General features: G+C 40.4%; 1 protein-coding gene across 1 annotated transcript; it reads left to right on the top strand.

The window, feature by feature from the left end:
* The first annotated feature begins 5,348 nt into the window (after positions 1 to 5,348).
* LOC143135131 (uncharacterized) lies at positions 5,349 to 20,720 on the top strand. The gene is made up of 2 exons (XM_076295860.1): positions 5,349 to 5,523; positions 18,211 to 20,720. The coding sequence occupies exons 1-2, from the start codon at positions 5,408 to 5,410 to the stop codon at positions 18,617 to 18,619; spliced, it is 525 nt and encodes a 174-aa protein (XP_076151975.1). The 5' UTR covers positions 5,349 to 5,407; the 3' UTR covers positions 18,620 to 20,720.
* The last annotated feature ends 4,862 nt before the right edge of the window (positions 20,721 to 25,582 follow it).

Raw genomic sequence — 25,582 nt, 5'->3', positions numbered from 1 at the left:
CTGGTGGCCTCCCTATAATGCACTGTTGAGCGTTTTAAATCCGAAATAATAAGGAATATGAGGAGGCTGCTATTAACTTTAAAGAGTGCATCTAAAATCGAAACTATCTACTGCCTATGACGCAAATTGAATAGCCATGCCCGGTACACGTCTGCTTTAATTGACAGCATGGTAACTAGATTTTAATCGGTCAATGGAAGCAGCTGTCCGTTAATGTTTGTACTGATTCATGTCCCTTTCATTTTGCAACTGTGAGGTCCATAGCAGGCGCCCCACAGAAATGTTTCATTTTGCGAGTGAGATGCATGCTGTCCCCTCTGCGACGCGTTCGCCCCCAGTTTCAGAGCTATTCTAGGGCGGTGACTGGTAAACAAACTATCCTAATAGAAAATTGATAGCTTTCCTGGTTAAATGGTATAAGCTAGGCCTATTACACAACATACATTGTGCTGGCGACCCAAATAAAATCTGCGCCCCACCCGTGGGTCGCGACCCAGTCTTTGGGAACCAATGCAATACCCAATAATTACGTTGCTAATCATTGCTATTTCTCTTACCAGTTGCCAGTGTCTGTCTTAAAAAAATCTGGAAGCTTGGCACATTTGGCAACATCCTCCTCCAATGCCTTCCTTTCTTTTTTTACCTGGCCTTTTCAGTCCCTCTTGGCCTTTTTATACCATCCATCCTCCCTGACACTTATCGCTACGGTAGGGCCGGCCTGGCTATTGGTAGGCCTTTCTGAGAAAACGTTTTGAAAAAGACAGGCTACAGTATATGGATCCAACCAACTATTTGGGATGGGGAGAACTCCCTCAGATGGTAGGCTACAACCAATGCAGAGGCTGCGGTGTCAGACATAGATTGCGGAACATGAGTAGCCTACTTTAAGAGAAGATAGACTAATGTGACATGTTAATATGTTTTTCCTTGACCGGCCCAAAAGTGAAGCGGCCCACCGATAATTCTCCCGATTACCCACCCCGGGCCTGACAGACAGACTAGACGCACAATTGGGGGTAAATACCATGCATTTTGAATATCCAATAGCACACCACTAACATTTTAGTCCTGTCTCGTCTCGTCAACGAAAACGAAACCTACATTTCCTCATAGTTTTTATTATCAAATATCTATTTTTAGCTCGTCAACGTCTCGTCTTAGTCATGGAAAAAAAGGTCGTTAGGGACTGTTCGTTATTTATAACCGGGGCCACCGGAGGGATTTTGAGTGCTTCAATCAAAAGTTGCATGACCCTCCCCTGCCTGCAAGAAAATTTTCAACGACCCTCCAGCATTATCAAAAAAAAGACATGACCCTCCCCGGCTAATCGATCACAAATACATTTGGCCGAACAACTCTAGGATGTGTGACATATTAGATATTTGTCATTTTTGTGGTTACACCATTTAACAATTTAACAGGCTGTTAGTTCTATCTTTTGTTTAAAAATAGTATACACGTCATATTAAATAATAAGAAACAGAAATACAAAGTATACACTTTAGCAAATCTCTGGCATGTTTTGTTTTAAAGGTTTAAACATATTTTTAATTTTCTCATCTTACCAACCCTTATATGTCACTGACCCTCAAATCATCGTTATGGTTGCTTGAATGCGAACTCAGAGTGATGTTAACCTAGGCCTATTTAGGTTAACAACGTGGTTGTCGTGAGAGCACGATTCATTGGCTGTGTTCGGCCGTAGGCTATGTCTACATGCGCACCTGCCAGGCTACTCAGCTACGAGTAGACAAAGAATTCCCCCTGTATATTCACTCCAAGTTGGCCTACCATAACTTACCAACTCGAGTAAACTGGCTATTTATATTTATACATAAACTGGCTATTTATATGACCAAATGTTTTTGTTCAACTTTATGAAGCAGAATTACGCACTGCTACTTGGAATGTAACACATTTTTGTTGGCAGGAGAGGGAATGACAGCGATTAACAAATTGCACTTGTTGCTGGTTACCAATAAATACTATATATTTTTTTGCAAACAACAAAAACATAAAGAATGGAGACAGCAAAGCTAGAGATGGGCAGGAACAAGGTCAATTGGTAGACATGCTTGTCAAAACGTTAGGAGCTGGATGTGTGGATAAATGAAGCAAAAGTAGCCTATGCTTTACTATGTTAAGCATGCACACTGTTTAAAGTTAGGCTACACGGTAAACTACAAGTAAACCAAAGTTAAATTTAGCTTTTTTAGGGCTGAATAAAGTTGACCAAATGGATATAGGCTGTTAGGCGTGAATAAAGTTGGCTACTTTGTTGCTCCATCCTTCCAACGTTAATGGGAACAAATGTTGACATTTTCCGTGTTTTGCGTGAGAAACCCGGGAAATCTCCCTTATTTTCATTGCTCAATGTTGACAGAGCTATGGAACGAAAGAGAATGTTATATGGCGACAGAAATCAACAATCAAACAAGCCACTTTGATTTTTTGCTGTTTTCATTAATACAAAAGATGGGTGACCCCCCCTCCTAGACAAAAAAAAGTTAGGTGACTCTCCCCTATTTTCCTCCGGTGGCCCCGTTTATAAATAACGAACAGTCATTTAACGAAAATGTTTTGTCATATTTTTCATTAACAAAATTAACACTGCAGTGCAGCAGAATGGCCTGACTGATACTGGTACACCGACAGTGCTTCTGGAACAGCCAGAAGCCGACACCCTCCTTCGACCAGTCTATGGCGAGGCACGTTGGATTGGACTTGTCAAAGATGCAGACACCACGCTCGATGTCCTGGACAATCGCCTCCTTCGACTCGCGGAATATGTTCTCCAGCCCTGGGGACCACTCAAAGCGTACCCCACTCTGCAGAAGCTTACGGAATGGCTGCATACATTCAGCCATACTGAAGGCGTAGGCCACCTGGTTGACCAGTCCGAACCACGACCTGACGTCAGTGTTGTTACGAGGTCGTGGAAAGTCACGGATTGCCTCCAGGTAACGGCTGCATGGCCGCACGTCAGTCATGGTTATTGTGAAGCCTGCGAAGTCTACCGTGGGTGCGCTGAAGACCGGTTGAGGATGATTCCATTCCGGCCGCATACATCCAGCCATTGTATCTGGAAGTAACTCTCCTCGATGGTATCGGCCCACAGCAGTGTGTCGTCCACGCACTTAGTCTTGTTCCCAATGTCTGCGACCACCTTGTCATACCGCCGCGAGCAACCGTGCCCCAATGCCATGTACCCTTGTGGGGCTGAAAGGGACCGGTGGTAGGCGTTCCAGGCATCGAACACAGTCCTGCGTTTCCCCCTGGATACTTGTCTCGCCTGGTGAAACGGGGATTGTGTGTGGTGGGTCTCGCTGAACGCATGCTTGTTCAGAGCCTGAAAGTCAACTGTGCGACGTGGCTTGCCATTCTTCTTCGCACAGATCACCATGTAGTGGCACCACGTCATCGGTGTGCCAACGGGTACCTCCTCCAACACGCCAAGACGAACGTCCTGGTCGAGGCCCGTTTTCACTTCATCTTGCCAGTGTATGGCCACGGGAATGGGGTGTGATAGGCGACCGGCGTCGCATCCTCGTCAAGCATGAGACGAAGCGGTGGACCGGACATCCTCGGCAGGGGCTGGTGAGGGCACGTATTGAATGTGCTCTGCGCATACGTTCTGAGTAAATACTCCTGCAGTGCTTCTCTGTTAGCCTCCGTCGCAGGCATGGGGAGCGTGGTTGAGGGTCAAGTAGGTGTGATGCTGAGCGCTTTCCAGACTCCTTGGCTTCAATGTATTCTATCATGTCCCTCAACGGCATATCGTGTTTTTTTTGGCCAAGCAGATCGAGTTGTATTTCTTGATCCACTATGCCGCGGGCAATCACATAGCGTAATATTTCTCCCGTGAAGTCATTTACCTGATCGCACCCCACCTGTCCCCTTCAAGCTGGCATGGAATGATCGGATGGGCTCCCCATGCCCCTGTCGCATGTTAGACAGGGCCACCTGAGCTACCATGGTATTCTCTGCATGGACGGCAAGCATCTTCATGGCGGCAAGGACATCTTTTTCATCACTGTCCACTAGGCTCTTGCCCGCCGCGCGGGTGAGGTCTTTCCTCAGATCCTCCTCACAGCATTCTAGTAGCTGTGTGACAATGTCAGGTCCAACAAGTTTAGTGCCCATTTTGTACTCACCCCAGCGGGTTATAAAGTACGACCAGGTCTCGGCACTTCCAGCCAGTCCTACCCAGGGCACCTGGGTTTCTCCACTTTTGCATTCGTGCCCGGCTCCCTGGGGACTGCAGCATGTGTGGTAGCATGTATGTTCAGCATGGCCACTACCACCGCTGCCTCTGCATGTGTGGCCACAATCCTCAATCAGGCAACATGCATTCACAGGCACCATCAGCACAGTTACTTTGTGGAATTATCCCGTAATAGTGGGGATGTTAAGCTCAACGATCTTGCTTTTTATAAAAGAAGCATGAAACTTTCAGGTTTTGTTCTTGATGACCTAAGCTTTAATTTTTGATCTGGAGGCATTCATAGGTTTGACCTCTGAGCTCAGATAGAGGTCATTGACCTCTGTAATATGTTGTGACACTACATGTGTGGGGTAAAAAATGTAAATAATAGATATCACCATGAAACTTTCTCAGTTGATTACTCATGTTAAGATAAGAAAATGTATTGAAAGTTTATTGCAAATATGCAAATTAGGCCTTATCTGATTAAAAATGTGCTAATGTGCATACATTTTAAAAAACAAAATCACATTGTCTGATAAAGCCAGGCTCAAAATATTTTTTTCATTTTGTTGTCATATGAGATGGGAAAAGAATTACTGAGGGGTTTATGGACATCTACTTCTATTATCCTGTAATTCACCTGTACCACTGTGATATGAAATTTCTGTTCAAGCTTAAGACCTTAACAGTTCCACTATAAGACAGATTAGTCAGTAGGCTATCAAAGTCCCATTTTTTGTTTTTGAAGACAAATGCGTGTATTCAGATTCCCGGGCGACGTTACTTGCCAATGTCTTCACGGTTCACTCACGGTGTCTATTTTCTTCAGTGCTGGCAATCTCTGCTTGGCTGCATCCAGTTGTGTGATTATACTGTAGATAAGAACAACATTCCATTTGTTCACTTGCTTTAATGGGAAATAGCAGCGAAATGACAATAATAAAACATGTCATGAGCAGCTGAAAGTGTTATAAACGTCCTGTTTCGCTACGTGCAACAGCATAAAGGACCATAGTGCAATATTCCCTAGTAATAAGAACATTCCATGGTACCTTGTCCAAGTAGGTGGAGTCAGTCACACCTAATCATCAGACTATAAGACTTTCAGACTGATAGCAGCTGTTGCAGTCTGCAGATCAGCTAGAGCTCAGAAACTCTCTTGACTTCATCTCACAGACACTGATTGATGACCTGTCCACAATGGCGGCTGCTGCGGCCGGGTTTGCTTTTACACAGGTTCAAAATGTGCTTCCTACACATCGCCAGTGCAACATAGAGATTGAGAACACCTCTATTTTCACCCTGTACAATCCGAGGTAAGTACAGCTCAGCTTTGGTGCTAAACTAGACTACAGCTCAGCCTGCATGCTAAACTACAGCTCAGCCTGCATGTTAACCCTACGAACCCTAGATTATTTTAAGGGCATTCTCACTACCTTTAGTTAGAAGCATTTATCATGGTCATTGTAAGCGCCATACACACATGCTATATATTGTTTTGTTTTTTTCAGCAGAGTCTAGGCTACCCAGATCTGCCACAATTTCATATATTAATAGGCTACTTGCATTTATTTCATTTTTTAAATAATAAAAATACAAAAAGTGTATTATAAAAATTCTTTATGTTGACATGCAGGGGCGTAGAAAGCATGGGAGTTGTGGGTGTTATAACATACACACTTTTGCTGAAACAAAAGTAGTCAGGGGGCCAATTCTGAAAAGGGCTTTCGTTAAGACTTTTGCGGACATGTTTTGGTACAAGCTGTCACCCTATTTTTATAGGTAGAAAACACCCATAGGTAAGATATTAGGATGGTTGTCAAGGTGATTTCTTTTTGTGACTTGTACAAGCAATTTCAGGCCATTCCAATCAGTCCAATCACAGCGCTCTATTTTGTTAGAGAGTCTCAAATGAAAGCTAACATGGAATGTCTGCAGAAGTGTCGGAATGGACATTTGTTGTACAGTGTACAACAAGATACAACAGAACTAGAACATGAAAAAAGCAATCTCCGCCTAAAGCGAACCAGTTTTCAAAGTGAATATCAGCTTGGAAACATAACATAGTATCCCAAAACCTCTTTTAATCAGTACCCCTATGGGAATGAGTCAAGCCGGGTGTAAAGCTTGTAGGGATAGACAGTGCAATGCTGCACAAGTTATAATTCTTTAATTTCAAGGCGGAAATGTAGAACTGTAGATGGAGGTCTATGGTGCTATTTGACTTCATTAATGTACCAGGTTGTAACACAAATTATGTTTAATTGACATATCACTATAGTTATTAATTACATCCTCACATAATTGCTCTCTCACTTCTTTAGGGTTAGGGGTTAGTAACTAGTTATAGTAATAACTATATAATAGTCGTATGGCAAAGGTATGTTTTTCCTCATCCAAGCAGTGACACTCAGGTAGGCAACCAACAGAAGGCAGACTCAATCTGAGTCCTGGTCAGGGACACAAGTTTACTTAAGTTTTGATAATGAATACCTTCCCAATACAAAACATGCATGCATGCATCCAAGGGCATAATATAAATCTAATCTACAAAACAGGATAAACAATATCATGGCAAATAATCTGAAACAATATAGTTGCATATAATGTGGCAAAACGCAATAATATTGATGTGAGTACCTGGGTATTCTTGCACCAAGCTGCACAGGCACACCCACATGCCCCTACAAAATATCCACTTTCCTTGCATCCATATATCGTCAGCTCCAAGCACCTGGCTAGGTTATTTGGTTAAAAGCTGGAGGACAAGAATTCCATCCTTCATGTGCCAACCACAACTGGTTGGTGAGGGCAACTGTGGATGGGTCACACCTTGTCGTCCATTATCCTTTACTTATCACTTCCCGTATTGACCATTTATAAACTGCAAGAGGGCCCTTTAACATAGGCTTCACTGTAATTTGGAAAATGGACAAGAATATAGAGTGGCCTTTGCCTTTGTGTCAGGGGCCTAGCCCATGGGCATCGGAGGCATTTTGAAAGTGGGTGAGACATTTCATAGGTTAGATACAATTTCCTGAATGCTGGTACATTTTAATAGGTTATTTAGATACTTCTACAGTATATGACAAAATAAAGCTATTAATTCAATGACTAATTCGGAATCAGCTTTAATAACCTCATGGCAGAGCTAGTAAATGGAGTTGAGCGTTGCGAATATCCTCGCTCAGGTACTGTTCACTCGGCCGCTCCTCTGCTCAAATTCACATTGCCAAACGTTCACTCTGTTCACTCGGCCGCTCCTCTGCTCAAATTCACATTGCCAAATGTTCACTCTGTTCACTCGGTCGCTCCGCACGATCACTCCCCGCTCCACTTAAAAATCCTCCCGTTCCAGTGAAATCGCTCCACGCTCGCTCCAATTTAAAAGAGGGAGGAATAATCTAGAAGCTGAATTGTCACCTTAGAAAACTTAAATCCCAAAGAACTAAGAGCAAAGGCAATGTCACTCATAGAACATTTATTGTAAAATATAATGCAACACCAATATAGTGCAACAACAAACAAGCTTGGCAACGTCAATACACATAAACCTAAAACTAAAGGGATCAGTGGGATTACAGTTTTTCTCCATTGGTTTGGCTCATTTCTTGAAACAGAAATTACATACTCAAAACACTAAGATAATTTGGCAAAAAGGTCTTACTTTTTTGCACAACACCAATGCTCACTTGCAAAAGCTCATATTTCAAAAATTGCAAAGATCCTTCTCAATTGCTTTGGCTCATTTCTTGAAACAGACCGGACGTAACACTCTTGGTGCTTTTGCCAAAATAACCTGGATGGTTCAGCACAACACCATGGTTCACCTGCAAAAGCTCATATCTCTCCAAAAACAGTTCACTCATGTGTCAAAACTAAATTTCTTTCTCATATAAATAGTCAGTGCCCCCAAAATGCATCGTCCCTTTGGCATTGTGTAAGCACTGCAAGTCGAAATGTTTAGAAGTTTTGTCACCATTGAAATATCTCTCATGTCCACCTCTCAGTCTTAGCCCAGTCCTTCATTGACAATGGTTACTGTACTCGTTTTTTGTCTAGTTGACAGAATATAATTGTGTATAAAACGGAAAAAGAAAAAAATAGGATTTTACGGTAAGGGTAGAGAAATGAGAAACTACCTTTTTGATGTGCCAAATGACACAATGATGCGAAGACTGAACAGGTAGTTTTGAGAATTTCAATTATGATCTGAGAAATGTACCAAAGTGACTGAGAAAAACTGTAAAAAGAAAATGTAGTGCAATATAGTGCAATATAAACACATAAACAAAAAACAAGGCTATTATGTAGCCTACAGTACAGTAAAAAAGAGAAATATATGGTATTCATGGTATTGTGTTCTTCTAATTTTGACAATTGATCAGACTTGTAACAGGATGGACGGCGGCGGAGTAGACAGAGAAGGCCAAGTGATTTCAAAAAGTGATTTTTTTATTTTTCTCTTTTTTTTTCTTTTCTAAAATTACGTGCAAATCATTACCATGTCATAACACTCAAAAACAAAAACTGATCAAAATCCAAAATAAATAGGCACAGAAATTCACCAGGCTATATCTCACTAGACCCTGAGCAATTTGAAAAGACATATTACTCTCACGCTTCTATCTCCAAGACTGAGCCCATGGGGCCTAATACAGACCAGAACTAGCTGTAGCCCCACCTACTAGACACATCCACTGTCTAACATAAATCAATTATCCCCCAAACATTTTGTCACTACAAAATAATAATTCAAAGAAACAAATACAAAATAAACAAAAATACAAAATAATTTCCTTTCCCCAAAATAACTCATAAACCAATACAATTCACCTTAAACCACAGAACATCAAAACACCACTGTCAAAATGGTCAGGCCAACATCAACCCGGGAAACCCATCTACTTGTACCCCTAGTGGTAGTGTCCCTCGGGTTTCCCAGTAATAGGGAGGGAAAGTGAAAACCAGCGCCCCAAGTGGTTGCGTTCCTATCGAAGAGCAGCTCCAATGTTAAGTCCCATAGACCTATTTTAAAAAAATACTGTGAAGCCAAATCAGCGATCTTATCCACCAAAAATATTTTTCAGTGTCTATACAGTAATAATCTTCTAATTGTGAAAATGTCAGACCCTATTTTGCCTTATTTTAAAAAATCGAAATTGCTCCTTTTGTTTCATAAACGAACTACAAAAAAGTCACGTGACTTTACCCTTCGACGTTACTCACGGTAGCATGGTTTGTTTATTAGCCTGGGTAGCATTGCCACTTAACACTTACTGCCAGCTCTTCATGTGAGTAGAAGCACAACACCAGTTATCCAGACATAAAGGTTATCACCACGCGGTTTACATCACCTTCCGTTATTACAAAAATATGTAAGCCAGTTAAGCAAATTGCCGTATTGATCCGTTAGAGATTAAGCGCCCAAACCTGTGACGTCACATGCAACTGTAGTTTGTTATGACCATGTTACGACAAAAACTCAAAACAATTCAACTTATCCTAAAAATAAGGTATGACCACTTGAAGCAATAGAGGTGACCCCAGTGCCTAACATATGGAAGGCATTAAATTAAGATCCCAATGTGCACCGATATTTTTTCTAAAAAAAAAATCCCATCCCCTCCGCTAAACTCTAGGAACGCAACCACTAGATGGCCATGAGATTACTTTCCCTCGCTATGTACGATGCGGTATGGTGGTGAGTAAACTGAATACGGTGTAGTTAGTTTTAACAAATAAATGAGAATGTTTTTAACGGCCAGTGTGTACAGTTGCATTTGTCGAATGTAGATGGAGTTAATACAGATGAGATGTGGAAATGACAATGAGTTGTGAACGAACCTTTCAATGGAATACCGCGTACCCGCAATTGCCCTCACAATATGCCGGTGTTACGGATATACGGTTTCTGAGATTCTGAGTTTCCAGGGCGGAGTTTAGCGTGAATATTTATGAACGGAGTATGTCGTGCGCGAGTACCTAGACGCCCATTGCTGAAGCGTAGTACCCTGGAAATCCAGAGTTCTCGCGAGAGCACAATTTAAATTGTGCCCGCAAGATACTCTGGCCACGAGCAATGATCCAAATTTCTTCTACCTCTCGAGCAAGAGGGACCAATCAAATCGGTGTAGGCGGGACAAAGGCGAGCTGCACTGATGACGACGGTGCTGCGACGTCAGGAATCATCTAGAAAACATTGCAAGATAGCTACCGATGAACACCAGTTGTTTGAAACGGCTTTGGCCGCTACAATAAAGGATTTAGATTTGGCTTTTCAACTAAAAGAGGAGCCGAAAATCGCCCTCAAATCGTTCCTTTGCAAGAACTGGATACGTCACACCGTTAATTGTTGTGATTGGTCGTAGCGTTATCCAACTGCGTGCAGTGAGAGTTTCAAATGCATGCTTGGTGCCGCCCCTCGAATTGGGCCATTTTCATTACTCGTGGCCAGACCCTTAATCTGAAAGATTCCAGGGTCTGGTTTACCAGGCTAAAAGCGTAGATGAAATGGAACTGAAAATGTTGTCAAAGAAAGTAGAAGATCACGGCGTTTTAACACGTTTTTGGATGTTGTCATGTTAATGGAAAGTATGACTATGTCGTGTTCGTCGTGTTTAGATGCAATTTGGCGTCAATGTTGTTATCTTGTGTAGCAGCCAGTCAAACAAAACTTTGTGTCAGATTCAGTGGGTCGCTTACCATTAAGGATATTTAGCGATTTTTACACAGTAGGCCTTGATGGTAGTCCTAGCCTTGCTAGGCTATTATGTTTTTATCGTTTTGATTGTAGCCTAGCCTCTGTGCATCTGTAGTGACATGTTAGCCCAGGCAGCAACATAGCCTAGGCTACATCAGATTGACCCACTGTATAGCCTACAACACAAATGTCTGTGCAATAAATAGCCCATGTTACACGCCTGTGTATGTCCTACAAATGGCATCCTGTCATTGCCCTCATGCACATGTGATATGTTATTCTGAGACATAATCTATAGGAATTACTACACATAACTAAACACAAAAAGTTGTGAACACAATTTATTGTATTAGTTATTTACAGCCAGGGCAAATAAACTGTCCTTCAGTGTCAGGTCAATTTACACATTCAGTGGTAGGCCTACCAGCCCTGGCAGCAATCACATTTTATCTTCAAGACAAAAATCATTGGCTTGACATCAGTATTAACTCAAAGTTGTAAAAGAAAACAATATTATCATACCATACCAAAATACCCACAGAGTATTGTGTGCAAGGATAAGGATATACAAAATAAAGTTTGGGTAGTTTAGCAGATTTGGTCAAAAATGTAAATTCATGCATGCATGCATATAGAACTGGTGAACATATTTTCATCACAGCAGGCAACTAAGTAACTTGTCATCTTGATAATATGATACACTACAATAAGAAAGCAACATAATTCTGTCTGTTTCTCTGTTCCTACCTGAACAGTAAACTTTCAAAGCGATAAGACCTGCTCAAAATGCCATTAACTCTATTAAGAGTGTATGGGCTTTCAAAATGATTTTGGAAACGTTATTTTAAGGTAAAAACTCTTCAGGGGTCCTTTTTGCATCACATGACTCATTTGGGGTTTGAAGGGCCAGTTTACTACCTGTTATAATCAGCCCATATGTAGTCATTCACCTCAATCTGATGAACTTTACGTTATAGTCCCCCCCCCCCCCATCATCCTCATTGAGCACATAGGTTCTTGTAAAGTACTACTTAATTGCATTTGTAACCATTACCTTTTGAATATACAGATTCTATGACCATACCCCACATTAATAACATTAACCCATTCATCGTGTGTATCTAAGGACTTCTGTAAGTAGGCATCATTCATGTAAAGCTAGACAGTGTTTGTAAGGTAATAAAGCATATTGACTTAATGTAGTTATGACCTTTATGGATAAACATAACCAATATACTATAAGTGCATGGCCCATATTGATGCCCTGCTTCCCTAATGGTACAATAACAACATGATTGTATAAAACAAGTTTTATTATTTCAGAGACTCCAAGATATCAGAATGTCCAATAAAGCATGCCTTAATGATCTGTTTTGGCAACAGAGGTAGCTGGGCATTGTAATGCAGCACAAAATTTATCAAACTAGTTTGTGTAGGCAAGCATGCATGACCAAACCTCGAAACTCATTGGACATCACACAAAAAAAACGATGATGTAACTTTAAAGACATCTACCATGATGTCTCACTGACATTACAACTTTAAGTGCTAAATAGCCCATTTAAACAGGGCTAAATGAAAGTAATGACAATTTGATAGGCTGTAGGCTAGCCTGTCTAGGCTACACAAGATCAAAACATAGCTTACGCCAGCCATCACCAAATGGCGGACCGCGGTCCGAGCATAATAGCCTAATTTAGATTTTCACGTAAGATTTCAAAGCTGCGCTAAATGTTTCGTTGGTTAGGATAACAGCATTCAGGAGCTTCAGGAACCATCATTTCGCTTGCTGCTACTCAGCCAGTGAAATCTGTGAATTCTGATAAAGTCGAGTCAGTGAGTAAAGTAGTAGCCTATGGAGAAGAGACTGATAGCCTGAAACGAGCGAGGAGAGGAGACGGGACGAGAAACAATCAGATGGATATAAATTAACGATAAGTAACTTATTTTCAAATCGTCGATTGCTCAAAGAGGAGAAAGCTAGAGAGCGAGAAGAGAGCTTTATATAACGATACGGTGGCAATACCACGCAAAACTGTCACGTCCGTAACACCAACTAAATATGGATGTGACAGTTTTGCGCGGAATTGCCCTGGACCTCTTCTATATTCTGAGACAGGCGATTTTAAGCGCCAATTTGAAGCACCTCTACTAGACAAAGCATATATTTTGAGCAAGCATAGGGTAGGCTAGGCCCATTCAACAGTGAACTGAGACCACAGAATATTTTACGATTTAAGAAGGCAATGCGATTGATCCACCACAATCTAGTTAAGCCTACATGCATTCACTGCCCAACAACGTGACATTCCTGGGTTTCAGGGATTTCGGGTCAACATAAAAAAACTAAACAAAATAAATTAAACTTGCTGATTAATGGGTTCAAAGAACCAGCTGTGGAATAACCATCCTTGTCTCAGCTCAAATTTTATTTTAAGTTCACGTTAAGATCTTAAAAATAGCCAAGGCTACTCAAGTTTTTCTCCCTAGGCTACTCTTATCTTGCCTTATTTCTCCTCATTTCGAATGTTGCCTTTTAGGCTACTTATTTTATTTCACATTAAACATTAGGCCTAGGCCTACACTCTTCTATTTCTTGAATTTCCCCTTGGGGATCAATAAAGTATCTATCTATCTATCTATCTATCTATCTACAACTAGGCTCCATCCATCCATTCTAATATTATACATACATACTGTACATATACATAGCCTAAACACGCATGTTAAACATTATGATGCTCCGGACCTTTGCTTGTGGAAATTTTCCGTAACTGGACCTCGCTGAAGATTAATTGAATACCCCTGGCCTACGCCAAATTGCATAATCGTACACTTACTCGACCACCAGTGGTCGTCGAAATTGTCACGTTTTTCCACAATAACCCATATCAACATTCAAAAACGTGTTAAAATTGCTGTAGTCTTCTAGCTTCTTTACCAACATTTTCAGTTCCATTTGAGTCACGCTTCATGAATGCTCTCTAGGCGCGGGCGCACGACAACCTCCGTTTATAAATATTCACGCTAAACTCCACCCGACTCCACCCATGGAAACTCAGAGGCCGTTTACACGACACCGCCGGGTGGATTTTCTCTTACCGCTTTCACACCTTTAACGACTCCGGCAAGAAAAAACCTCGCGTGTACACACAGAGGTGTAACCGGCTAAATGTGCTGTAGTGTATATGCCAGACCAGTCGATGGCGCCGCTGTGCAGAAGCTTCACGATATTTTCGCGTGAATCGCGTAGAAGAAAACATTGTTGAAACAGTTTGTTAAGCCAGAGAATGTCTAATAAGTGCTCTGGTTAAGCAGTCGCATGAAATAAGGAGACTACAGACAATTCGGTTTTCAATTCAACTGTTAAACTAATAAAGTTAATTTTCAAGGTATGTGACTGCTATGTGAAATTTCAAATGCTTAGTCTACGCATTGCATTAGGTCTGAGCACCACTGGAGAAAACACTAACATGCAGTAAGCTAATGTTTAACTAGGTTAAGCTAAAGTGTGCTTCTAACTTAGCCACTAAAGGCTGATAGGCATATAAATCATGACAGGGGAAAGAAAAACATTTTAATATAATAAATAAATGGTTCGGTTTGTTTTGACAAGCAACATGTCAGGTCGAGTACTGTGGCTGGGTTAGGGGTGGGGCTGGCTATGTCGTCATAGGATTGCCGGCTTCACACGTCTACACGGCACGGTCTAGCCGGCGGTTTCAGAAGTTCCCACTTCGGAAGCCGGTTTCAAAAGCTATCGGTTTCAGTCTCCTAAACTGCCGGCGTCGTGTACATGCAAGGCGTAACCGTTAACAAAACCTCACCGGTTTCACAAAAACCGGCGTCGTGTGCACGGCCCCTCAGAATCTCAGAAACCGTATATCTGGTAACACCGGTAGATGGCTACCTGCACGCTATGCACTGCGCACGGGTCGCGGCTCAGTCTGTGACAAGACTATTGTACATGTGATCAGGGCCGTAGTCACCATAGACATTGAGGGGGACGTGTCCCCCCCAATATTCAAATATATCCAAAATGTCCCCCCCAATATTTGGACATAGAAAAAGAAAGAAAGAATAAAGCGCTATACTATATACTATAACCAACACGTATCTGAAATGTAATCAAACGTAAATAACGCACAAATTAGTGACCTATGGTTCCAGAGTAGCCTACACCCCTGAGTGATTTGTCCTGGTGATTTTCCGTTTTTCGTTAGTGGCGTGCGCTATCAAAAGCTTCCATTTACTGCACCCTACTGCGGTGAGGTAGGGCTGTCAACAATATCGCAAAAGCTACCGGTAAAATTTTCACAAAACTTCTTGGAAAGCTGTAGCACAGGCTAAGGAAATCTCATACATGTTTTGACCCGATCAGACTGAAAGGGAACATTTTCCATACTGTAGCCTATTCTCGCAATGATAGCGAAAGTGAAACATTTTATTTTAAATGATGAATTTGTGCAAGCCTGTGTCATTTCTTTCAAGTCTTTCAACATAAATTATGCATTCATATTCTTGTAGTAATGCCAGAAATTACCGTGTATAGGCCTCTTAGAAATGATTGTTGCATCTTGCATATTATTTAGATGGGCACTTAATCGCGCATCCATGCAGGCAAAACGTGATCAAATGTGGCGACGTTTACAATACGTGATAGCCTACAGTTAATGTGAATCGCGGACAATAACCAAAGAAAGGAATTTGCATCTCCATTCACCAATTAAAGGCTGTAGTAGGCCTAGTGTTTCTACATGTTGGCACAAAACGTCATTTCTGTCAGAAAGCAGTCTTTAATGCATACAGGGGTAACATGAGGTGAGTCAGACAGAAGAGGGGCCTGTCTTAGTAGCCTATTCCTGAATCCTGTCCCTTTCAAACTACGTTAAAATTGTGTGATTAGCCGCCAGCATAATAAAATCTAAATTAAAAGACAAAATCTTATTAGGCTCCAAACCTATGAGTCTAAGCCTTAGTTTAAAAAAATCTTCAGGTGTAAGTAATAAGTTAAAGAACCACAAGATACTCTAGTTTGTAATTTCTTATACATTTTGAACACAAATGGAGTCACGGGTCCAGGGATGGACCAGTGAAGTTGCTTCTTCTCCACCCTTCTCTTTTCACAAAACTCACCAGAGGGGGGGGGGGGGGGGGGGGCATCTGTGTCCAGGGGTTCATAATCCATCCATGCCATGCCTATGTCCGTCAAAAGTTTGGAATAACCTAATTGACTGACCTAACTAACGACTTGTTTGTGATTTTTAATAATATTTTTTGCATGGTAGGAAATGTATTGAAATTCTGTTTGGGGGTCCCTCAGACCCCACCACAGATTTGGTCCCCCCCAATGTTGACATCATGACTACGGCCTTGCATGTGATGACGTATACAATGAAATTATGCTGACATATTTTGGACAGAACCATTAGACTGAGAATCAACAATCAGTTTAGACCAACAATGTCTAATCACTTGGAAATTGTGCTATATGGAGGCTACCTGTACTTAATCATTTGCAAAGATATAGTGAGACATTGAGACATGTACAAATACATTTGCAATTTGATTAAATGAATGAGAAATCCAATTCTGCTGTGAACAATTGCCAAGTAGTTTGGTCCGGTTTGGTGAGGTTTGTCCGTGTTATTTTGAGAATGTACAGTAATTTCTGTTTCAAGAGATGAGCCAAACCAATGGAGAAAAACTATAATGTATTGGATGAGTAACTTGTACCGGACAAATAAATTGGTATGCTGTGACCCGCATAGCCTTTCTGCGTTTATGGACATCATCCTACTGTAGGTAATGGTGTACAGTAATGGATGACTGGGATTAGTTATCGCAGCCGTAGAAGCTACTGTACTGTAATCAACTAAAGTGGTGTCTGTGACAGCCAAACTGACTCCTTGTTGGTGCCCCCCACCCAATCCCAATCATCCCCCACCTTTTTTTTATGCAGCCCTTGCCACTTAATCTACTAAACCCCTCTTCTACTGCACTTTTTACCCCCCCCCCCCCCCATTAATGCACAAATAGGCTGACACCAGACATAATTTCACTGCATTTCTTACTTCCAGTAACTATATGCATGTGACAATAAACTTCCTTGTATCCTTGTATCCTTGTATTGTATTATATAGCGATGGGAAGTTTGCCAACTGTGGTCTATAGACCCTTTCAAGAGAGTTCCATTGTCAGCATCATAATTGGCCCCACAAGACTTCCTTTTTAACATTCCATATGTTATCTTAATGCAGAGGAAATAGATTGGGGCCCAAATAGAATGTTCAAGCATTGTTTGTTTACCTTGTTGAAAGGGTCCATACTAACCAGCCCCAAACCTATAGTACAATCTGAGCCCCCTGTAGCTCAGGATTTAGATAAACTGTTTAGCACACTGGCAAGTTTAGCAGTCAGCACTGTAACCTCTGGCCATTTCAGCAGTTAGGGGTGTGCACGGCGTGTCATTAGATCGGGACGTCGCCATATTGGAGATACTCGCCTCATTAGAAAGCATTAGGCACTGAAGTAAATCCCTAACATTGTCAAGGGAAATGGTTAATTATTGCCGTGTTTTAACTTGTACCAGTAGGTCAGACCGAGAAAAACATCTGGAGTAGGTATCGACTTCCAAAAGTTATTAAAAAACCAGGGAGAAAGGAGAATAATGCCAGAGGAAGGGGGCGCTTGTGGTTGGACTTGGTACTGCGTCTCCCTCACCCAACTCATATGGATCTGCGCTGCCAAAAAAACATAATTTCTCGAAATATTGCGTCTCTTTTGTGGTCCAAGTCCTGCCCTATTTGCCTTTGCATCTTAGACGCATTTTGATGAGCTTTTCTGTTGTTTAGACACGGCTACAATCACGTAAGATATCCAAAGTGCATAATACTCCATTGTACTTCATTCACTGAGTACCGCCAACATGGCCGCGCGTGCTGGGTTACCATGGTTACCGACCAGAACGTGACGTACGTACAAACCTTATATGCTTTTAGAGCTGCCCGAATTTACCGGGAGTATGGAGGAAACCAACGTTACATTATTCTTAGTCATGAGTCTAGTAAGCAGGTGATGTGAGGCATTCTCATAAGCTGTATTGTGGGTATATCAGCTATATTAAGCAGTCAGATTTATTAGGTTTGTAGGGGTTTTATAATCAATTGTTATATTTTCAACAGTGCGTGGAGAGCATCACAATGTATTTCAGCCACTTTCAATTCCTTTGTTGGTTCTGAAAAGTGGTGCTTACATTAGCGACAAATGTCTGTGATTTGGCCGTGTCTTTTGTGTCTAGGTCTTACTGCAACAGTGAATTCTGTGCTGCTCCTCTGCCTCCCAGACTCGGCCCATCCGAAACAGGCAGTGCTTGCTTCTCCAAGAATCCCAACGCAGCATGTGGGGCTGTGGCCGTCTTCACCTATGACATCTACGAGAAATCCAAAGATCGTAGCATCGGAAAAATAGCTGTGATATTCTCTAATCCGTATGACTTTAATCTTTACTCTAACTGGTACGCAGTGGGAGTGTTCAACATGAAAAAGCCCTGTGACTATGAGCTGTATAAGGAGATGTATTACGGGAGTCAGACGACATTTGTCAGGGGTCAAGCCTCTAGTGGTAGTCTCACTCACAGGGGCTCCTCAGTGACCATTACTGCCAATATGTCGGATAGCTACACGCCTGTCCTCACGGTCAATGTCTAATGAGACCAGGGGGTGCATTAAAATTCTAGCATCAATGCAGTGTTGCAACACCTATGGCGGTAACAATAATGTCAGAGCAAAATAATTAAATTTAGGCCTATAGATAAAAAATTACAGTAGCTATGTTGCTAACTCTAGCATATTTACATTGTGTACTTGTACTGATGTTCATCAAAATGCACTGCCCCTACCTAAATAAACAATAAAAAAAATATACATTTAGTTTAAAATTTTAATTCAGTTCCAAGCAAATAAATTCAATTTGAAATTATGCTGTTCAGATTCAGTTTTTTATTGCAATGAACCATTAGAGCCCTAGGCTATTTTCAGTGTAATTTTACTTACATTTACCTTTACTTTTCTTTTAAGCTCTTATCTTAGTAATTGTGATGGCCATCTATGCTGTATCTTGTTTTTTTTTCAGGACAGTCTGGGCTAACCATATGGAAAAGTATAATGTGATGATATTGTGAATTGGTGTTTTTAAAAAAAAAAAAAAAAGTTTTTGCATTCATTTCACCAGGAAGCATGCCAGTAGAAATAACTACTCATTGTTATGTAGTTGGAAATGTGTGGAATCTGGCAGTATAAAATTGATGATGGGATACTCTATGGCTAAGCAATTTACAAAAATATATGTATTGACATGTTTTTTTCATTATGAAAAGTTTCATTCACTGAAATCTTGTCACTAAACCATTGGATGAAGAATGTGCCTTATACTCATCTGCATTTGTGACCTGAACCAGGGCCGGGGGCCACTTTTCAGCCCGGGAGTTTTAGGCCCAAGACCGGCCCACTTTTTCCATGGTGGTGGAAATTGGATAAATTAAGCAACAGTTCAGCTCTTACTATCCTGTAGTTTTTATTAATATCATGGTTCAACAAATAATGTAAAGGTTAAACAATAATAATTCACTTAAGCTGAGAAGTTAACAAAAACTATTCCACTATTCCACAAGGATAGGTTAATAACTAAAACAGAAAGAAAGAAATAAAACATTTGATATGTATCCCACTCTTCCACAAAGAGGCATATTGAACTAATGTTTACAGTTCAATTCACAGTTACATTGGGCATAGCACCAACAGCATCACAGCCCCCTAAGCAGTGTACTGGTTTCAGCCACGTTATCTACATCTGTGTCATTGCTTATAGACGAGGATTTCCTTCTCTGTGCACATTACAGTTTTTTTCAATTGCTAAAATTTCAGAATTTCTGAAACCTTGTTCCATTTTCCTAAAACATTAAACACAAAATCTCATCTTCTAGTACTATTTACAAACCCTTTGACTCCTCTTGCAAAATGAAACTTTCACCTCAAAACAGTTTTTTATCTGTTGTGATAGTCTGCTGCCCTTGTCTGCGTCTGTCTTGCTCTGTGCCCTGTGTGTCTTTCTTGTAGGCGTGGCTGCAGACCATCTGTGGAATTGGTGACACCTGGGCCCGGTGTCTCCACACCCTTTAAAAATGGCTTCCACCCTGTTACCCGTTGGAGCTTCTTTTCTTTTGCCCAATTGCTTTTTTTGCATGCAACACGCTTTCATCCATTGTCCATGCATCCACACACTCACTTTACACTATTGACTTTACTGACTTCCACACTCCCCGGTTTAGTCTGTCCTCTTGTGTTACCCTTATAATAAATTACTTATTATTTTGGGCTTTAAAGTCTGCGTCCTTCATCTTTTGCCATGGCCTTTGAGCCGGGTCATGACACTGTGCTCAAAATCAAACTTTCACCTCAAACATATTACCAGTGCTCAGAACCAAACACTGCTCTAAAATCATAAATAAGTGATCAAAATGATATACACTATCAAGCAGTAAGTGAACAATACGGCAACAAATAGAAAACATATTGTTCAAAACATATAGTTCTCAGGGAGAAGTACATTATTATGACCGCCGCGCAGCAAAGCTATAGGTTCAGTCAGATTTTTTCTTTTTCACATGTCCAAATTTCCGTCAAGGATTCCCGGGACACTGTAAGACCGGGGTACACGAAACTTGGTGGGCATGTAACCCCACATGGATAGCATGGAACCATCGTTTTTCGTTTTGATCTGTAGCCCCCCCCCCCCCCGCTGGACTGGACCCCCCGAAAGGAGGGTAGGGCAGACACAGTTTTCTGTGAATATCTCGAGAACCGTAGGGCCTAGGAGGTCCACCTTTTTTTTGTGTGTTGGTCTTAAGGGGACATGTCAACCCATCCCATTACCACTTATTTCATGTATAGCGCCACCTAGTTAAAAATTAAAAAGCAAAAAAATTAGGTGAATATCTTTAGAACCGTAGGGCCTAGGATGACCAATTTTTTTCGTATGTTTGCCTCCAGGGGTCATCTTAACCCATTCCATGTGCACACATGTGCATAAACAGATACACACGCACACACATACATTCACAGTAATCATACGTATGACACATACTCACACAGTAGACATATGTACGCATGCATGCACATGCACACACACAGGCACATACGCAGGCACACACACAAGCACGCACACACACACACACACACACACACACACATAAACATAAACATGTACACGCACACATGCACACAAGAATTTCTCAGAATTATGAACAGGCAAGATGGTGGTGGGGTTGTATAAAATGAATTTTACATGTGAAATCTATGAACTAATCATGTTTTGGTACTTGTTGTCTAGCAGATACCAGTGAGAATTATGCAGTGTGGATAATGCAATTTAGTGAGACAGAATCATATAAGCGTGATTTATTTTTGTGGAAAAAATATGCTGGACTGGGCGGCGGTCATATTTTGTAGTTACAGTAATCTCAAAACAAATTTCATATATTTCCGTCATTGTCTTTTGATGAACGAAAACATGTTCTATCACAGTAGCTCAAAATTGATCAGAAATTACTACTTTGCTTTGCTCTTTGCAATTTGTTTTGTTCTTCCTCCTCCTTGTACCCCTATTTTTTACAGTATCCTGTATCTGACAAACTTGTCTTTTGTCTCTGTGATACTGTAATTATTGTTCTTTGTTGATATGAACCTGCAACCAGTCAAAATCTATTGAACAGTCAGACCTGTAAACAAATGGAAAGCACAATGTTCAGGGCCATACAATAAATACCTCCTTCTCATTCTCATCTTCAACAACCTTTTTGCTCTCTGAACTGGCTTATTCACTGGTATATTCCAATTAAACAACTGTAACTCCTTAACACCTATTTCATTGTCCCTATTTCACACAAAGCTCAGCCAAGGTTGTTGCCTACTACTAAACCAGGTAGTGGGGCAGTTAAGCACAAAAATTGATCACTTTATGATAAAATCATCAAATGCAGTGTTGGGCAAGTTACTTCAAAATCGTAAAGTATTATTATTGTCATTTCAAAGTAATTTGTTACATTATAATATTACTGCCTCTGAATTGTAAGGCATTACACTACTATTGTATTACTTTTAAGTTACTTTTACCAAAATATCTAGAAATATGGATTTGGAAATCCAGTTTTATTATGCTCAATGCAGCTCATTGCACTTCTAATGGAGGGTGATGTGGTATAACATAATGACTGAGCTAGGCAAACAACAGTAGAATGCAATAGGCGCAGTGATGGCTCATGATGCAATACAAGGAACAATCATAGCCAGAATGTTGTTAAAAGCAGACAAAAGGTCGAAGTCTGGTCAATTGTGATAGAAATGCTGTAACTTTAGGCTTAGGCCTACTCATTAAAATCAACAGTGAGCCCACTACCTGTATATTGTAACCCAAAACTTGTCAAGATAGGCTACACAGTGCCGCTGCTGGCCATTTTGGTGCCCTAACTGGTGAAATACAATATTAACCTAAGTATGTCATCATTAGCCTGGCCTCGGCCTGTCTACGTACTTCCGGTCGATTTCTTCTCCCTACAGTACTGCGAAGTCAGAGAGTCTGGTTTCCAGGCTATGTCATCATATCATATCATATCATATCATATGGCCAACTATAAAGATGTAATCTGCCTGTTCCCAGGGATGGGTAGTATTTCTGAAACATGTAATATGTATTTCAAATACAAAATAGTATTTTGTCATTTGTATTTTATTGGGTTGAAGGAAATGGCTCTGTATTTTGTATCAAAATACTTTATTGGTGTGTATTTTTGAATTTTAAAAATACTGCAAAATACTATATGTGAAAAAAACTAAAAAAGCAGATACTACACAAAGGTGTAATGAATAATTGGTAATTAGGCAACAATGGTTTATTTTTATCGCAATCAGCTAATGTGAGAACAGCTGTGTTCAAAGACACTCACAGCTTTTCAGTGACGGCTATTGTTGAAGCATCAGCTCTGGTCTGAAGCACTGGTGTGAAGTCATACGCAAGTAAAGATGAGCAAGTTTACTTGTGCAAGTTCACATAAGGACACCGACAAAGGCAACCATGTCCTATTGTCTCCATGCCAATCTTTAACAGAAAAAGTGTCAGATATCTCAATGAACCACAATGACATCAATAGATGGTAAGGTGTTGAGTGTGTTTGAATTCCCTTCCTTGTAGCAACCTTTTCTGCATTCCACAGTGGGAATCCCCTTCCTTGTAGCATCCTTTTCTGCATTCCACAGCTAATTAAATAACAATTATATTTCCTTATTAGCTGCAAATTTGAGGTTGGAGATATTAAGGTACAGGTATATCAAGTTTCTCACATACTGGAACTTCAAGATACATAGCCTTATGATTTTCTTATTCAGTTCTGCACTGGACATGAATTACGAAATTCAGCACAGATACACAATTATGATTTTGGCCTATTGATTATAATGTGGTTAATTGAAAGCTCTGTCAGTCGTTTTGGATAAGCATCAGCTAGATGACTAAATGTAAATGTAAATTCTTGAATTATTCTTCTGATGACACTGACGGGCCAAATTGTATTGTTTTTTACTTTTTTAATAGGCTAAATGTTTGGGATAAAAAAAGCTTTTTTTGCAGTGCTTCCATACTTCCTTGAAAAAAGTATTTTGAGTATTTTCTAAAATACAAAAATACAGTATTTTATTTTGCTACATATGGTTATTGTATTTTGTAGTTTATTTTGATAAATTAAAAATGACGGTATTAGGTATTTTATTTTGAAATACATTCTGATGTATTTTTGCCCATCCCTGCCTGTTCCCAGCATTAGCACAACACTTTGCGATGGTTAGCTTGAATATGCATAATTTATCCTGGTGCAACACACACCTTGCACGTAGCTGTTCGCTTATTTCCTCTGTGCACGAAGTTTTTGTAACCGAAAGTAATGATAAAAGGCACAACTCCGGGAGGACTTCTTGTCGCCATGGTCAATGTATTTATGTCTGTGAGTGTGCGCAAATAGCGCATGTGTTACATTGCACATTATGGCAAAGGGGCCATGCCGCTCGTTATACGTTTCACAAAGTGTGTGTAGCAGTAAAATAAAATAGAAATACATGAATACATTTAGAATAAAAAGCAATAATTGCATGAAATACAGCTTGTTCAGGAGTCTCGAAGCTTGAGTCCGAGTCAAGTCTGAAGTCTTTTGAGTGGAGTCACAAGTCAAGTCTGAAGTCACTGTTTTTGCAACCTAAGTCCAAGTCCCCATCTTTTTTACATTTCTATCCCTTCTTTCTCTTTAATTCAAGTTCACAGCACGAAGCTGACATGAAGAGCATTTATGCTTTATCAAGAATCAAAAAGATTAGTGTGGCACCGCTCTAGATGTGTCATTAAATTAATTGTGCTATTTCACGATGTATAGAGATCGTTCGGTTTCAAACACAAAGTGCACTTAACTGTTCTTCATATCCTAGTTGTCTCTGACAAATTGAAAATAATGAGCGTATAGGCTTATGTCCATCGAGTCAGTTGCAGCCAGCCACAGTCATCTTCAACCAGTAACAGGAGATACGTTCTGCTATTTGCGCAGTTGTTTGCGAATATGTATCAAAACATAACACCACTTAATTTCAGGTTAAAATGCATTGTAATGCGCATTACTGAAGTTTGTACTGAGTAAAATATTACCTAATTGTTTTTTGTAATGCCTTACATTACCGCGTTACAGCAAAAAGCAATATATTACAGTAATTACATTACTTTTGTAACTTGTTACTCCCAACACTGATCAAATGTGGTATGCAAAGTCACAAAGGGGGTCTGATCATATTTAGAATCATAGTCGCCTCGGATTTGGCCCCAGCCAATGGGTTTTGTTAGGTGAAAAAGGGATTGAAAGCAGGAACTAACAACGAGTACGGTTACTTATTTGACCATACATCTTTGTCATTGTTCACACACTCATAAACATCAACATTATTTAAATATTATTTATATATTTAAATTATTAAAAATAACAAATGTATACAATTTGGCCCCTGCGATACCAAATAGTACTGGATGTAAGTTCATGTAGTGTGATCAGAATTTGTGTTGTCATAATAATTCAAGAATTTACATTTAGTCATTTAGCTGACTTTTATCCAACACTTTCAATGAAGTATCTTCCTTCAATGAAGTATCTTAAGTTCCAGTATGTGAGAAACTTGATATGCCTAAATATCTTCAACCTCAAGTATGCAGCTAATAAGGAAATAGAAGCTGTTTAGACAAGCTGTCTAGATAAGGTGAACTTCTCCCCACAGTGGAATGTAGATGCTACAAGGACATGAAAACAAACACCCCCAAAGATTTACCATCTGTTGATCGTTGTGGAACATTGTGGTTCATTCATTTCTTGAGATTGTTGAGATTTAGAGTTTCGGGCTTGAAGAATCACAACAATCCTGTTTGGGCTGTTTTTAAATTATTGGGCCAAGTTTCATTTTAGATTTCAGTTGGACTAGACTGCCTGAAGCTATTTGGATAATTAATTTGGATACAGAGATAACATCATAAGTCTTTGGAAAAAAAAGACCTATCGCTTAGCTAATGCTAAGCCCTGTCCATCAAACACAGAT

This window comes from Alosa pseudoharengus, unplaced genomic scaffold (assembly GCF_046254945.1).
Source record: "Alosa pseudoharengus isolate Yale_2024_CS ecotype anadromous, Long Island Sound unplaced genomic scaffold, YU_APseudo_1.1 YU_APseudo_1.1_scf_2, whole genome shotgun sequence".
Classification (NCBI taxonomy): Eukaryota; Metazoa; Chordata; class Actinopteri; order Clupeiformes; family Clupeidae; genus Alosa; species Alosa pseudoharengus.
The sequence above is the reverse complement of the archived record's forward strand: the minus strand, read 5'-3'. Positions and strand labels throughout refer to the sequence as shown.

Excerpts from the sequence above, each read along its gene's own strand:
- LOC143135131 (XM_076295860.1), top strand. The coding sequence starts at position 5,408 with ATGGCGGCTGCTGCGGCCGGGTTTGCTTTTACACAGGTTCAAAATGTG. Across the intron at positions 5,524-18,210 it reads TTCACCCTGTACAATCCGAG|GTCTTACTGCAACAGTGAAT; the intron begins GTAAGTACAGCT and ends TTTTGTGTCTAG.